Raw genomic sequence first — 16,392 nt, 5'->3', positions numbered from 1 at the left:
TGGGGACTTTCTCTGAGCCTTTAATGATATAGCGACAACATATTTTGAGATGGGGGTCCGCAGCCAAATACATGGATAGTTTTGGGGGTCCTTGACATGAAAAAAGTTTGAGAACCACTGATATTATAGCAGGATTTAGAAGACATTTTGTAGAATCCCACAGAAGCAAAGATTTGAGTTAAAAAATGTTTGCTTTAAAATATATATATTCAAAGATTTGCACAATAAAATCATGATAGAAAAATAATAATTGCAGATCTACAAGCTCATAAACATGGGACAAATGTTGTTGTCCCATAATAGGGACACACCATGTGGTTAGACTCTGCATGTCACTGACCCAATGGGATCCCTCATGGGAACAATAAAAGATCTATCTATCCATCTATGCTTCCCTCCACCTCATCCATTCATTCTGATATAATCCTTCACATCCTAAACAAGCTCCCTGTGGAATTCCACCAGGTATAGATGAACTGACCTCCACTGGTCAGCTGTCGTCTCTGCTTTCTGGGACACTGATAACATCTGCCCTACACACTATATGCTACACCTATAATGTATACAGTGGTGGAAAGTAACTAAGTATATGTACTCAAGTGTTTCTATTTTTCTATACTTTTACTTCTACTCCACTACATCTCAGAAGCAAATATTGTACTTTTACTCCACTACAATTACTTGAAAACTTTAGTTACTAGTTACTTTGTATATTTTGATTATTTTTACAAAACATACATTAACCACTTCAGCCCTATTTAAACTTTGACTCTGTGCCGCGCTATGAGCTTGTCGATCTGCTATTTTTGAATAGCCAAGGAAATCTTAAAATGACACACAGATGCATTCCCAGTCTTGATGGGTTAAAGAGCTGGAGAGACATGGACTCCTGTTACTGAACAAACACTCTATAGTAATGATTACTATCACAATATAGAGCTATTTAACACTGTTACTGAACAAACACTCTATATCAGTGATTACTATCACAATATAGAGCTATTTAACACTGTTACTGAACAAACACTCTATATCAATGATTACTATCACCATATAGAGCTATTTATCACTGTTACTGAACAAACACTCTATAATGATTACTATCACAATATAGAGCTATTTAACACTGTTACTGAACAAACACTCTATAGCATTGATTGCTATCACAATATAGAGCTATTTAACACTGTTACTGAACAAACACTCTATAGCAATTATTACTATCACAATATAGAGCTATTTAACACAAACATTCTATAGTAATGATTACTATCACAATATAGAGCTATTTAACACTGTTACTGAACAAACACTCTATAGCAATTATTACTATCACAATATAGAGCTATTTAACACAAACATTCTATAGTAATGATTACTATCACAATATAGAGCTATTTAACACTGTTACTGAACGAACATTATAGCTATGATCACAATATAGAGCTTTAACCTTTTAACAAAACAAAACCAAAAAATATACACAGCATTTAATGACATCTGATTCTCATTCTCAATTTATTGTACCTTCAAAGTAATGGTTGTGTCATTTTGACATGTGTCATCCATAATCATACAGACAGCAAAGCATCCGTAACCGTCCGCACCCTTTCTTCTATTTCCGGGTCAGTAATCTAAACCCCTTTCACAGGACAATCCAAATCTCACTTTACATCATAACAACAGTTCATGTCTGCTTATTACAACAACACAGCGTAGTTACTTATTTGGGCGTGCTTCCTAAATGTTGTTTAGACCAGTGGTCCTTTCCATGTCAAGGACCCCCCGCATTTGTCCACGGACCCCCATCTGAAAATATTTTGTGGCAGCGGGGACCCCCATACAAGATGTGTGTATTTAAAATGTTTCAAACATATTACAAATTAAATTTTTGTCAAATATTTTTGATTAAAAAAATAGATGAAATGCAGATCTACAAGCTCACAATAGCAAGCTATAAGCTTGTAGATCTGCTTTTTTTTATTTTATCATGAAAATCTTTGTATATATTTTTTCAAGCAAACATTTGAAACTCAAATCTTTGCTTCTGGGGGATTCTACAAATGTCTAAATCCTAACAGTGTTTTTGAAAAAAACGTATGTTGCTATAATATCAGTGGTTCTCAAACTTTTTCATGTCAAGGGCCCCCAGAATTATATGTATTTGTTCGCGGACCCCCATCTCAAAATATGTTGTACCATAGACCCCCCCCCCCCCAGCTTGTTTTGTATTAGTATTTATTATTGTGTTTTTGCACTGTTGTTTGTCTAGTGAAGTCTGTCAGGTGGTGTGAATGTTTCAAAATGTCATACAATGGAAACAAGCGTTGGCTTTTCTTTTGGTGATTTGATCTATTTTGGCTCTTTTAATGGTTATTGAGTACTTTTACAGAGTTTTAGAGTGTGACGCAATAACTGTGTATATCTATGGAAATGAACGTTAGGCTTATGAATGACATGACGTACTGTAAAGGAAGCATCATATGCGTAACTCTATATACAGTATTGTAGGTTTTAAAAAGCAAGGGGCCAAAGTAGGATTATCGCTTGCTTAACAGGTAGGAGAATGTCAGAAACACATACTACTGGGAGTTGGGCAGTGACACGCAGCAAAGGGCTGTCCGACCCCGGAATCAAACCGAGGACTGGATAGGCCACAGTGTTTATCAACCCTGGCAAACGTCCCAATTTTGGGCCGGGGCTACTACTGAGGTGTGCCGCGCCGTTTGAAGAAGGTTTGAAAAAAATTCATTTAAAAAAAACAAACAATAATAATAATCAGGCATGCAAACAGCCCCGAGGTGAAAAGGGTGACAACATGGTGTTTTTTTTCGGGTCAGGTGTCACACTATTGCCCTATTTGGATTCAAAACGGCTAGTGGAAGCTGAAAAGCTACAAGTTTGCATGTCTGAATAATGCAAAAACAGAAATATTTGTTTGCATTAGCTTTTTTTCTCCCCCATATATTTTCATAATAAAAAAGTGCGAATCGTATCGAAGTTGTGTGCCCAATATCGTATCGTATCGTTTCATGAAATTAGTGTATCGGCACACCCCTAGTGTGTGTGTATATATATATATACATATAATTATATATATATATATACCGTATATCTAGGTGTGCCCTGGGATCTTTTGGCTATGCCAGGTGTGCCTTGGCACAAAAAAGGTTGATAAACACTGGGATAGGGTACGCACCATAACCACTTGGCTATCAGTTAAGTTTAGGAATAAGGTTAGTTTTAGGCCATAGTTTAACTGAGGTTACGCTTAGGAATAAGGTTAGGTATAGGCCATAGTTTTACGGAGGTTACATTGACGAATAAGGTTAGGTTTAGACATAGTTTTACTGAGGTTACGTTTAGGAATAAGGTTAGGTTTAGGCCATAGTTTTACTGAGGTTACGTTGAGGAATAAGGTTAGGTTTAGGCATAGTTTTACTGAGGTTAAGGTTAGAAATAAGGTTAGGTTCAGGCATAGTTTAACTGAGGTTACGTTTAGGAATAAGGTTAGGTTTAGGCCATAGTTTTACTGAAGTTACGTTGAGGAATAAGGTTAGGTTTAGACATAGTTTTACTGAGGTTAGGGTTAGGAATAAGGTTAAGTTTAGACATAGTTTAACTGAGGTTACGTTTAGGAATAAGGTTAGGTATAGGCCATAGTTTTACTGAGGTTACGTTTAGGAATAAGGTTAGGTTTAGGCCATAGTTTTACTGAGGTTACGTTGAGGAATAAGGTTAGGTTTAGGCATAGTTTTACTGAGGTTAAGGTTAGGAATAAGGTTAGGTTTAGGCCATAGTTTTACTGAGGTTACGTTTAGGAATAAGGTTAGGTTTAGGCCATAGTTTTACTGAGGTTACGTTTAGGAATAAGGTTAGGTTTAGGCCATAATTTTACTGAGGTTACGTTTAGGAATAAGGTTAGGTTTGGGCCATAATTTTACTGAGGTTACGTTTAGGAATAAGGTTAGGTTTAGGCCATAGTTTTACTGAGGTTACGTTTAGGAATAACGTTAGGTTTAGGCCATAATTTTACTGAGGTTACGTTTAGGAATAAGGTTAGATTTAGGCCATAATTTTACTGAGGTTACGTTTAGGAATAAGGTTAGGTTTAGGCCATAGTTTTACTGAGGTTATGTTGAGGAATAAGGTTAGGTTTAGGCCATAGTTTTACTGAGGTTACGTTTAGGAATAAGGTTAGGTTTAGGCCATAATTTTACTGAGGTTACGTTTAGGAATAAGGTTAGGTTTAGGCCATAGTTTTACTGAGGTTACGTTTAGGAATAAGGTTAGGTTTAGGCCATAATTTTACTGAGGTTACGTTTAGGAATACCCGGTGGGGACCGTTCCTAGGTGGCCGGATTTTTGACCCGGGGCGACCCTGTTTTGTGGCGAGAGTTCTCGTATTCTATTGAAGTACTTAATACCACAGAGACTTCCAACACTGACGCAAAACATATTATATCACACCTTGCATCAAAGTACACCCGACACCCTGTTTTTGATGCGAGTGCAAAGCACACACACACACACACACACACACACACACACACACACACACACACACACACACACACACACACACACACACACACACACACACACACACACACACACACACCTTCACAGTATCTCCATCAGCATCACTCTCCCGTATCAGATTGTGTATCTCCTGATACACACTCTGACACCCATATTTCAGCATAATGTGCAGGCGGAGCAGAGGCCTGAACACACACACACACATCTCAGCGTGGGAACAACACACAACAATCACAGGACACTTTGCCCCATGGGGACAGACAATTCATGCCCTAAATCTACCTGACAAAGCCCTGGGAGGATGTGTGTGTGTGTGTGTGCGCGCGCGTGTGCGTGCGTGCGCGTGCGTGCGCGTGCGCGTGTGCATGCGTGCGTGTGTGTGTGTGTGTGTGACTTGTGTGTGTGTTTTACTTGTATTACTATACAAGTTGTGAGGGCTAAAAGTATAGTACTATTTGAGAAATAAACATCTGCAGGAGGACACTGATCTGTTCCTCAAAAGAAAAATGGTTGTTTTATGCAGTGGTGTAATGTAACTAAGTACAGTTACTCAAGTACTGTACTTAAGTACAATTGTGAGGTATTTTTACTTTACTGGAGTATTTCCAATTTTCAACAGTTTTACTTCTACTCCATTACATCTCAGAGGCATATATTGTACTTTTACTCCCCCCCACCACAATTATTTGAAAACCTTAGTTACTAGTTACTTTGTAGATTTGAATAACTATTACAAAACATACATTAACCACTTCAGTCCTATTTCAACTTTGACAATTTGAAAAGCTCACGACGCGTCGGATCGCGATGCGTTGTGAGCTTGTATATCTGCTATTTTCAGTTTTTAATACATTTTATATATAGGATACCTTGTGAAACGGAACATTCTGCACATTCTGAGTACTTTTACTTTTTGATGCCAATACTTGTGTACTTTTACTCAAGTACATTTGGAATTAGTATCTCTATACTGCTGTATTGATACTTTTACTTAAGTAATACATTGGAGTACTTTTTCCACCACTGGTTTTATGGTTATAAAAATATTAGATTTAGGGCTTGAGATGTGATTTATTTTTGTGTGTGTGCGCGTGTGTGTGCGTGCCTGCGTGCGTGCGTGCGTGCGTGCGTGCGTGCGTGCGTGCGTGCTTGCGTGTGTGTGTGTGTGTAAGCACCTGTCAATGGGTGCATTTAGGAGTCCACAGGTGTAGGTGGGTGTGTCCAGGAAAAGAAGGGAGGAGAGGAGAGGAAAGGGGGCGAGGGGGTGACACAGAGAGGAGGAGTAACCTAAGGAGAAAAAGGAGGGAGTGTCTTTCCAGCTTAGAGTTTAAAACCCACAGGTCTCTCTCCTTCCATCATCCTCTGCTTCTCTCAGTCCTCCTCCTGCATCTGAACCTGCATCCTCCTCTTCTGAGCTTCAACATGAAAGGTAAGAAGATCAGGCACTTCTACTGATGTAGACTTACTTTGTAGATTTAGATATTATTATCACAAAACATACATTAACCACTTCAGCCCTATTTGAAAATAGCAGATCTACAAGCTCACAATGTGTCGCGATACTTTTGTAGTTTCTACTTTTAGTAGGCTACTTTAAGTATATTTTGATACCAATACTTTTTTACTTTTACTCAAGCAAATTTAGAATTCCGGACTATTACTTAATAACAGAGTATTTCTACATTGCCGAATTGATACTTTTGCTTAAGTAAAACATGTGAGTACTTTTTTTTCCACCACTGCACTCAATGCTCTTGTCTATATCAGTGTTTTTTAACCTTTGTCATATCAAGGTCCATTATGTATTCAGCATTTGAGCCACGGAACCACCGTTTGATGGGATTTAGACTCTCATTCAAGACTTAGAATATGTTGTTATCGTTGTATTGTCCTCAATTTCATCCATGCTGTATTGATGTTGGTAGAGGAGAGATGACGTTGATCAAAATAACAATTCTTCCACATTCTCTAATTGTGTAGACTTCTTGTAAATTAAGTAATGCAGATGTTTAACAATAATTTAACTCTTGAAAGCGGAAAATGAATTTTACACTCTCAAGAGTTAAAGATCTATAATCTCCATCATTTAGCTGGGGACCACCTGGAACCCCTTCAAGGACCACTGGTTGTCCCCAGACCACTGGTTGAGAACCACTGGTCTATATACATAGATTTGTCACATTTATTCATTAGACCAAACTTTTTTCGTGTCAAGGACTACCAGATGTATATTTGACATCTGGTAGTGGACCCCCTTTTGAAAATGTTTTGTGCTACAGGGACCCCAGACGAGAAGATTTGTAAAAAATAAAATAAAATACAAAATACAAAAAAGCAAAATTGATCACATTTTCAAAAATAACAGATATACAAGCTTATACAAGGGGTTAAAATGATTGCTATGCTGTATTAACATATTTTGCCCGGGGACAACCTAGCTGGGACCCCCTCCAGGACCCCTGGGGGTCCCCGGACCCAGTTCTAATTCTTGGGTCACAGGTTTTCCAAAATTCCTGATGGAAAGTTAGAAATGGTTAGAAAGAACCATATGGTTGTGGGATAACTGGGCTTGTAGATCGGCTATTTTCACTATACTTCTTAATGGTTCTTTTTTTTAGATTGTTATTATTCTTTTTATTTAAGAAATTCTTTCGAAACATGATAGATTTTTTTATGAAAAAAATGCATTTAAAAAAATATTTTGAAATCCTAATATACTGTATATTTTGTAATGTAGGGAAAAACATATTATATATTTACTTGCGACTCACAAATGGGTCCCGACCCACTGGTTGAGAACCACTGCTCTAAAGCATATTCATAACGCATGCTTATTCACTGAGTAACAATTGCAACATCTATGTTATTGTTTACTTCCCAGACATTGTAGTCGCGTGTCTGCTGGCGGCCATAGTTGTAGTCCATGGACAAACTGGACAAACTGGTGAAACTCCTGCCCCTGGGGCCTTCTCCTGGAACGGACCATCCAGCCCTGGCCCCAACGCCACCAAAGATAACGGTGAGACAACATGCACTTACTGTCAGTGGTGTTAAGTAACTAAGTACCCCCCCCCCCCCCCCATGCTCTAAATATCCTAGATAATTAAGACCCTGTCTCTATCCTATGTTTGCATCAGTGTGCGTGACGGACCAGGCCTCGTGCGGATGCTGCCTGATGCAGAGGCAGATGGACAGCATGGAGAGGTTCTTCAACCACAGCCTCAACAACCTGGAGACCAACCTGAAGAACGTGGAGCACGCTCTCATGAAAGTCAGAAGTGAGTGGGCGATGGCGTTTGGCTGGGCGCGCACGACACAATTATTACATAATCGCCTAATCGCAATTATTTGAGACAATCGCAATTATGTTTTTGCATATCATCGTAATTGTCAATCATTTCCATGTTGAAACATTTTCGGATATTTTCAAACATTTTCAAAAATAGTGGAAATAGCAGTATATAAATTAATTATCCTCACCTGTCACCTGCCAGTGACGAGCATAGATATAGAAACCTAGATACCTCTGCAGTTCATTGGAGCGACCTGTATCGCGGCCGCCATTTTGGAGAAGTCAAGCTTCCTGACTACTGGCCAATGACAGCGCGTCTTTTCCGGGACTTGTCAGAATCTAGTTGTATGAAAATATCCCGTTATATATTTTTTCAGACGCCTCAGAGCCGGAGGAGGCGTGTACCTTTATATGTCTATGGTGACGAGCCCCCCACCGTCCCACTCCTCCCGCCCGACACTCCCTGCTGACAGGCTCTGCCCCCAGCCTGAAGGAATACGTACAGTGACAAAAATCACCCTCCTTTCCCGGCTTCCCTCCCCCTGAGCACGGGCCAATTGTGTTCCAATATAGATAGTGTGATATAGAATGGCGATTTACGAAAAAAGTTAAGAAACTGACATAAGTATATGAAATGTGGCCCTATGGAGTGAGTGTGGAAATATAGTGGCCCTCTCCATTAACAAAGTTGCCCAGCCCTGGCTTAGTGGTTTAGTTGTATGGCTCTCCATTGCGGGACACCAGAGTTCGAATCCCGGGGCGATACATCGGCTTTTTTGTAGTTTTTTGTAGTCATGACTCATGGGATTGTAATTTTTTGCTTTAACCCCTTGCAGCCAGCCGCAGTGCCTTCTCGGTGGCGCTGACCGACAAGACGTGGTACTGCCTGGAGGCGCCCAACCGCGACGCGGTGGTGCCCGTGATCTACGAGCACGTCTTCATCAACCTGGGCGACAACTACAACGTGGCCACCGGCGTGTTCACCGTGCCCCGCTCCGGCGTCTACAGCCTGGCCCTCACCGTCTACAGCGACGCCGGCTCCCCCGGGAACAGCCTGCACGCCTGCGCCTCGCTGGAGGTCAACGGCGTGGCGAAGGTCCGCAGCCGCGAGATGAACCAACAGGTCTGTTTATGATGCAACAACTGTCACTCCCTTTTTGCTTTTTAAAGGCAGAATGGGTAGCTTTTCAGACCTGTGTGTGTACACACACTCTCTCCCCCTCCCCTCTCTGACAGGTATCAAAGTGATTGCTGTCTTTGATACATTCATTGATTAGAGAGAGCACTAACGAGTTTGACACTTTTATGGCCCAGCCAATCAACTCAGTGCACAACCTCTTTGAAGTTCAAAGGGATCAATTAAGAGCTCCGGCCGAGCCCCCCCCCCTCTCCCCCCACAGACTCTTCAGTCCCTGCAAAGGGATGAATGTCAACATAAACACCTAGTCTGCCTTTAAATCACTGCTTCTCAACCTGTGGGCCCGGGGCCATCAGTTAAGACCGGGAACGCATCTGTGTCATTTTACGATTTATTTGGCTATTCAAAAAATAGCAGATCTGCAAGCTCATAGCCGCTATGAGCTTGTAGATCTGCAGTTTTTTTTTTTTTTTAATCGTGGAAAATTTGTGCAAATCTTTGGATGTATTATAGTTTTAAAGCGATTTTTTTTTACTCCGATCTGTGCTTTTGAGGGGGGTACTTGTAATTAAAATGGTTGAGAATCACTGCTAGAGCCGTAAGAATCTTCTCTTATGGGGGTCCCTAAGGCATATCTTTTCAAATGGGCTAAAAAGTGTCAATTTGGGGGTCCTTGACAGGAAAACGTTTGAGAATTACTGCTGTAAAGCACATTGAATTTCTTTGTTGTTGTTATTGTTGTTGTTTCAACCTTGTCTCGTGCCCCGGCCGTAATAAGCTGCAGTACCTATGTTTGGCCAGCATGTCCACAATGCGCTTCACTGCTCACTCTCGGTTCTGGGGGGGGGGGGGGCTTGTGTTAAGCACATTGAATTGCTTTGTTGTTGTTGTTGTTGTTTCAACCTTGTCTTGTCTCTCTCTCCTCGGTAAAGGACCAGGAGGACAGCACCACCACAGTGATGGCCATACAGCTGACCGCCGGTGACACAGTGGCCGTCAAACTGCCCGTCAACTGTAAGCTGTGTGACAACAACAGCCACTTCAACACCTTCTCCGGCTTCCTGCTCTACTCCACCGACTAAGTCCTTATTATCTCCACCTTCTGTTCTCTGTACTACATCTTTACCCCCCCTTACGCTATAGGGTCTGATGATCGCTCAGACCTTTTGCCAATTTACTGACCCGTGACCCCCCCCCCCGTTTTTTTTTTCTTCGGCTCCGCGACTCACGTTCCTTTGTCTTTGCTGTCATCTTCGTGTTAGTCTAATAAATATTAAATTAAGCTCCTGTCCATCCTTTAGGCCTGTGTATTATTCTTCCCCCGGTTTCCACTAGTTCAAGGGGTTCTCAAACTTGTTTTAATTTCAAGGACCCCCTCCCCCCAATTTGCATCGGGGAGGGCGGCCACGGAAACACCCATAACTGGAACCAAAATGGACCCGTCCAGAGTTACAGGCCTATAAGGGTCTGTTCGGTTTTCCAGCTGTCAATCCTTTAGCTTTGGGGGACCCCCTCGTGGACCCCTACTATGAGAACCCCCTGCACTAGTGATCCCCATATTGATTGCTTACACACTGTATATGGAGATAAAACCTATGGATCTCTGAGAATAGTTACAATAGGCCAATATCTATCGTTTTCCATTTCATATCACAAACCCCCAAAAGTAGCGTGGTCATAAAACCAACGGTTTGATGTGATGTACACTGTGATAAAATACTGACTGTACATTTTTGAAAATAAAAGCCAACGTTTTATCAAAGGACATTGATGTTGTGAGTTACTTTGTTTGTTTGTTTGTTTGTTTGATTGAATACTTTATTAGTCGCAATATGTGAACAGCACAGAGGTACAGTAAAAATAACATTTAGCCTAAAAGGATAACACATTGTGGGCCTGTGTATTTAATTAATCAACAGAGCATAGAATATTAATACATGTCATGAACAAATACAGATAGCGTTACTGTATTTAAAGAGGAGAAAAAGGAAAACAGCCCACCGCCCTCCTCTGAGACACAGAGTGAGTAGAACAGAAATAGTACCATAATATTATAATGAGCATTTAGTGAGGACCAATTATATGAAGATAGGTTGAAAATGGATGATAGTAGAGCGGAATAGCAATACGATCGTGCACTTTTTGTAAGAAGCGGAGGGGAGTCAGATTTGACCTCTGAAAGGTCAAATCCAAGATGGCCGCCAGTCCACTGGGGCTAAATGTCAAACACATATAATTTTGGAACTAAATACTGCAGAAAAACATTTAAGGCATTCTTTACAACTAAGTTGGGGTTGCCCATGCATTTGATGATACTTTGGAGATTGCCAGAACCCAAGGACATACATTAAATCAAGGTCAAAGTTACATAGTAATAAGTATGTTTTAGCTTGGACACTGGATTATACTGCAATATAGTGAAACTGTACTTCCATTTTGTGACAATAGGAACAATACAAAACAAATGAACAGAATAAACCCATGGTGGTAGTCTATTTTAATACTATATTAATAGTAAAGGACAAAAGTGAAGGTTCAAGGCTTCTTTATAGTCACATCTTGCATACAGGAAAGAGAGAAAAACAAGACCAAAAAAAAAGTTATAATGTTAATTATCAAAATGTAACAGTCTCCAGAACAGAGGCACAGTGCAGTACATTTGAGTGCAGCTTTGGCACACTTGCATCGTCCAGTACACCCTTTCGTGCAGCGACATGGCACGATTTTGATGCTTCAGAGAGAGTAGTCCAAAATGGTTGCCACCCAGTTGTTTTCTTTGTCCAGCCCCGGTCAGATGGCTCTGGCATCTCTGGTTCCAGGACCAATGCCTGGTTCCAACAGTTGGCCTGGTAGCAAGTGTGCTTGATGTGTTGCTTGAGAGCTGCCTGAGTTTGGAGGAATGTCTCTAATGTTCTTGACTTCTGTGTGTTTCCTGGCATCATTCACTTCCGCGCACTCACTGATTCGGTCATACATGAGCACCACAAATCGCTCTAGCAGGAACATTGATCCTTCACTGACCTAACTTGACATGTGTAGGAGTTCGCTGAAAGCCTCATTCACCTCTGGGAATGACCTCCAAGTTTCCCAGGCAGTCTCCTTTCCTCTGCCAGCGAATGCAGATACAGTGTCACACCCGGTGAAAGCGTGAAAGACTGGGAGAGTCAGACACTGTGTTGGAGTCATTGTGGCAACCATTTCATGCTACAACAGCTATGTACCGAAAGCTTGATCAAACACCAAAGGCAACCCACAGCTCATCGGAATGAAGCCAAAGACATTACTACCACATCAGTATGAACAGTACGTATGGTCACCTTCTTACACCCCTTTAGCACAGTATCTGCCACATGCAGAAGCAGACAAGTGTCAGCCTCTTCTTGCGAACATGGGGCAAGGCAGGCCAAGTTTGAATCAGCAGGAGAATCAGGAGAACAGACGACTCCACTTCCAGTGGTTGCATAAAGTTCCTTGCCCTCTGCTATAGGAATGTTAATTAATTAATTGTCTAAACCCCTTCAGATGTGTATTGTTGGTGTCGCCTATATAAGACACCCATGTTTGTTACACTGACATTTGTTGATTCTGAGGAAATCATTGCACTATTTTTTTGGGCACATTTTTACCTTGACCTCGACCTAAATGCATTTCCTTGAAATCTGGTGATCTCGAAAGTATCACCAAATGAAAAGGCATCCCCTATTTAGTTGGAAATTATACTTTAAACATTTTTCTACTGTGTTTGGTTCCAAACTTAAGTTGGACTAGCGGTCATTTTGGATTTGACCTCTCACGGTCCTCAGAGGTCAAATCTGACTTCCCTCCCCTTCTGAAAATGAACATTATGGCATATACTAACTATGCTGAAAGTTTCACGCTTCTTACAAAAAGTGCACGATTTGCTCAAAAACTGGAGTTAAACCGCTCTACTATGAAGTGTTCCTTTAAGTTAAAAAAAATCAAATCAGAGCATTCACTGCACAGCAGCAGCAAACTGCTGGAAGGCACAGGATCAGCTCAGACAAACTAATGTACAGTTATACAATCATGCTAAAAGGATAACATAAAAAGCGCTGAGGACTTGTTTCCATTGTGGTCTTATGTATTCAATTCATCAAGACGTAATACAATACTATACAAGAGATCAACAGGATCAATAAAAGTATATTTACAGAAAAACTGTGAAAACAAATTGTCAAGCTAGAGACATGTCTATGTCCAGTTGTAAATTGCAGACAGGTGCTCTTTTATGGCAGTTTTGAAGGAGGGTAGGGAGTCACACTTGTTGATGGCTGGTGGTAGGGCATTCCATATTTGGTGGCATAATAGTAGAATGAAGTAATCCTCATGTATGAAGAACGACTTCAAAAGGACGTGAATAACTTTCATTGGAAGATTAAGCTCAAATCTAACTCCACTCTCGGGGAAAGAGCCACAGGTTACCTATTTTCAGTGGTGTAAAGTAACTAACTGTACTTTTACTCAAGTACAAATTTGAGGTATTTTTACTTTACTGGAATATTTCCAAATGTCTGTACTTTTACTTCTACTCCATACATCTCAGAGGCAAATATTGTACTTTTACTCCACTACAATTATTTGAATATTTAGTTACTAGTTACCTAACTTACCTTGTAGATTTTAATTATTTTGATGTGTGATGTCATGGTTCATGTCGACTCTGGTGCAGAGCCGTAGAACCACTATTGCCAGATGTTGTGAGAGAAATAAGCAGCCAGTTCTGTGAAAACAAGCACAAAAGAAGAAACTAGTATACATCAGCACTAACCCATACGGTACATTTGCTATTTGAAAAAAGCCGATCTACAAGCTCACAACGCGTCGCATTTGCGACACGTTGTGAGCTTGTAGATTGGCTATTTTCAAAAAGATCTTGAAAAGAAAAAGTGACCCGGAAAGAGACCCATGAGACAATGAATGAAACACTGAAGCACAGACAACACACTGAACCTGTAATACTGAGTATAAGCCACATTAATGTTTCCATGTCAGTACATCTTCCTCAGAGCTATATACGTTTTGGAGTCTGAGACATTTTGTTTAAAATTACACTGAACATCTTGCAGTGTTACACCACGTGTTGTTACCCATTCGATTCTGTGATCTACCGCCACTGCAGCGAGAGTATAGTATAGTATATGCAGCATAACGGAAAGTGGTGTAACTGGGTTTGGGTTTAGGCTACTCTGTATCCCCTTGATTTGATACCTTCAAATCAAGGGGATATCCGCTGTGTGAGAGAGGATGCATGCACAATTATTATGCATTAGAGATTCTGTAAACCCTGTTTGTTAATTAATTAATTAATTGATACTGTGATGAGCATAATTGCTTCCAACCGTCATGCACAGAAGGTTAATAACAATGGAGGATGAAAAACACAGTAATCCTTCCACATCAGAAGTGGGCCGGTGAACGCATAATATTTCAGGGCCGGATTTTTGTCCCCGTTTATGAGCGTCTCTTTTACTCTGAAGTGAACAGGTTGGCTCTGGTAGTGATTTCTGCCAGCATGAATTCACATGATATAACCCCCCCCCCCCAAACCCCCATTCTCTATAACTGATAACAGATTAACCAGGTCAGTTGACAGGGGACTCCATCCACCCAGGTGGCTGTTACCATTACACACACACGCACGCACGCACGCACGCACGCACGCACGCACGCACGCACGCACGCACGCACGCACGCACGCACGCACGCACGCACGCACGCGTATACACATACATACATTAAGAGCTTCCACCTTATGTATATATATATATATATAATATACACACACACACACACATACAGTATATACACAAATATGACATGTTCTCATATTTATTATTTTTATATTCATATCCTCTTCCCATTATGTTTATAATAAACTCTCTCTCTCTGAAAAAGTTACAAATGATGTATAGAGGAAGTAATATATGTTGTGCCAGCTAAGCGTTGGGGTTTCCTTACATGTTCCTTTGTGTGTGAGTTTAGTGTTTAATGTGAGTTTTAGATCATTTTGGGAAACCTGAGTCATGTCCTGCCTGTGTCGTCTCAATGCAGTTATGTAACTATGGATTAGATCACGTGGAGGAAGTGAAACCATCAATTGTGTATAATGCTCCTTTACATGTTTGATCTAGGACTTCTTTTGATCTACATGTGACCTTGTATTTGTGTTGGGATAATAAAACTTGATTGATTGATTGATTCATTGATTGATTATATTTGCTTACATCCCTACTTAAAACCAGTGGTGGGAAAAGTACTCACATGTTTTACTTAAGTAAAAGTATCAATACTGCAACATAAAAAGGTTACAAATAAAAGGCCTGTGTTTGAAATGTTACTTGAGTAAAAGTACAGTAAAAGTACTAAGTATTGGCATCAAAATATACTTAAAGGTAGGGTAAGTAATTTCCTTTGGTTAAAATAAGTGTTAAATAGGTCTATATTGTGATAGTAATCATCATTGCTATATAGTGTTTGTTCAGTAACAGGAGTCTCCATGTCTCTCCAGCTCTTTAATAAACAGAAAAAGATTTTTTTCAGGTCAGGATACCTATTTTATCCAATCAGGATGGAGAACTCACACAGGATAGGATACAGATTAAACAAGTGAAATTGGAAGTGATGACACAAATAAATGAGCAGACACAATTGGAACTGGATCACTATAAAAATGAAGCTGATAAATGGGTGCTCTCTCCTGATTACATGTTGTCACCTACCTGAAAATGTATTTTCTGTTTATTAAAGAACTGGAGAGACATGGAGACTCCTGTTACTGAACAAACACTCTATAGCAATGATTACTATCACAATATAGTGATTTAGGCCTATACCCTTTTAACAAAAACCTTTTGTTTTAACCAAAGAAATATCACTTACCCTACCTCTAAACAAAAGTAAAAGTACTCATTATGTTAAGTTCAATATGTACTAAAAAAAATCAAATAGCCAAACTACAGTATGATACAGGGTTGAAGTGGTTAATGTGTCTTTTGTAATATTCTCTCTTACTCTAGTAACTATAGTAACTAGAGTAAAAGTACAATATTTGCCTCTGAGATGTAGTGGAGTAGAATTAAAAGTACAGAAAATTGGAAATACTCAAGTAAAGTAAAGAATACTTCAAACTTGTACTTAAGTATAGTACTTGAGTACACATACTTAGTTACTTTACACCACTGCTTAAAACCCATATGTTTTCCCTGGCACTTGGGCTTACATAATTTGTTTGTTTTGCTACGTGTTTATGCATATTATCTGTTGATGTTTGTCATTTGTTTTGATCCTTTGAATAGTTTTAGTTTTAACCATGTACAGCACTTTTGTCAGCTTGGGTTGTTGTAAACGTGCTATATATAAATGAAGTTTGATTTGACTTATTTATTGATTTATTGCCTTT

General features: G+C 40.0%; 1 protein-coding gene across 1 annotated transcript; it reads left to right on the top strand.

Annotated features, from left to right (window-relative positions):
• Nucleotides 1-5,624: 5,624 nt before the first annotated feature.
• Nucleotides 5,625-10,677, top strand: cbln20 (cerebellin 20). The gene is made up of 5 exons (XM_080429347.1): nucleotides 5,625-5,971; nucleotides 7,424-7,561; nucleotides 7,680-7,820; nucleotides 8,671-8,957; nucleotides 9,905-10,677. The coding sequence occupies exons 1-5, from the start codon at nucleotides 5,965-5,967 to the stop codon at nucleotides 10,052-10,054; spliced, it is 723 nt and encodes a 240-aa protein (XP_080285473.1). The 5' UTR covers nucleotides 5,625-5,964; the 3' UTR covers nucleotides 10,055-10,677.
• The last annotated feature ends 5,715 nt before the right edge of the window (nucleotides 10,678-16,392 follow it).

Source organism: Gymnoscopelus braueri (assembly GCF_963280865.1).
Source record: "Gymnoscopelus braueri genome assembly, chromosome: 5".
Classification (NCBI taxonomy): Eukaryota; Metazoa; Chordata; class Actinopteri; order Myctophiformes; family Myctophidae; genus Gymnoscopelus; species Gymnoscopelus braueri.
The sequence above is the reverse complement of the archived record's forward strand: the minus strand, read 5'-3'. Positions and strand labels throughout refer to the sequence as shown.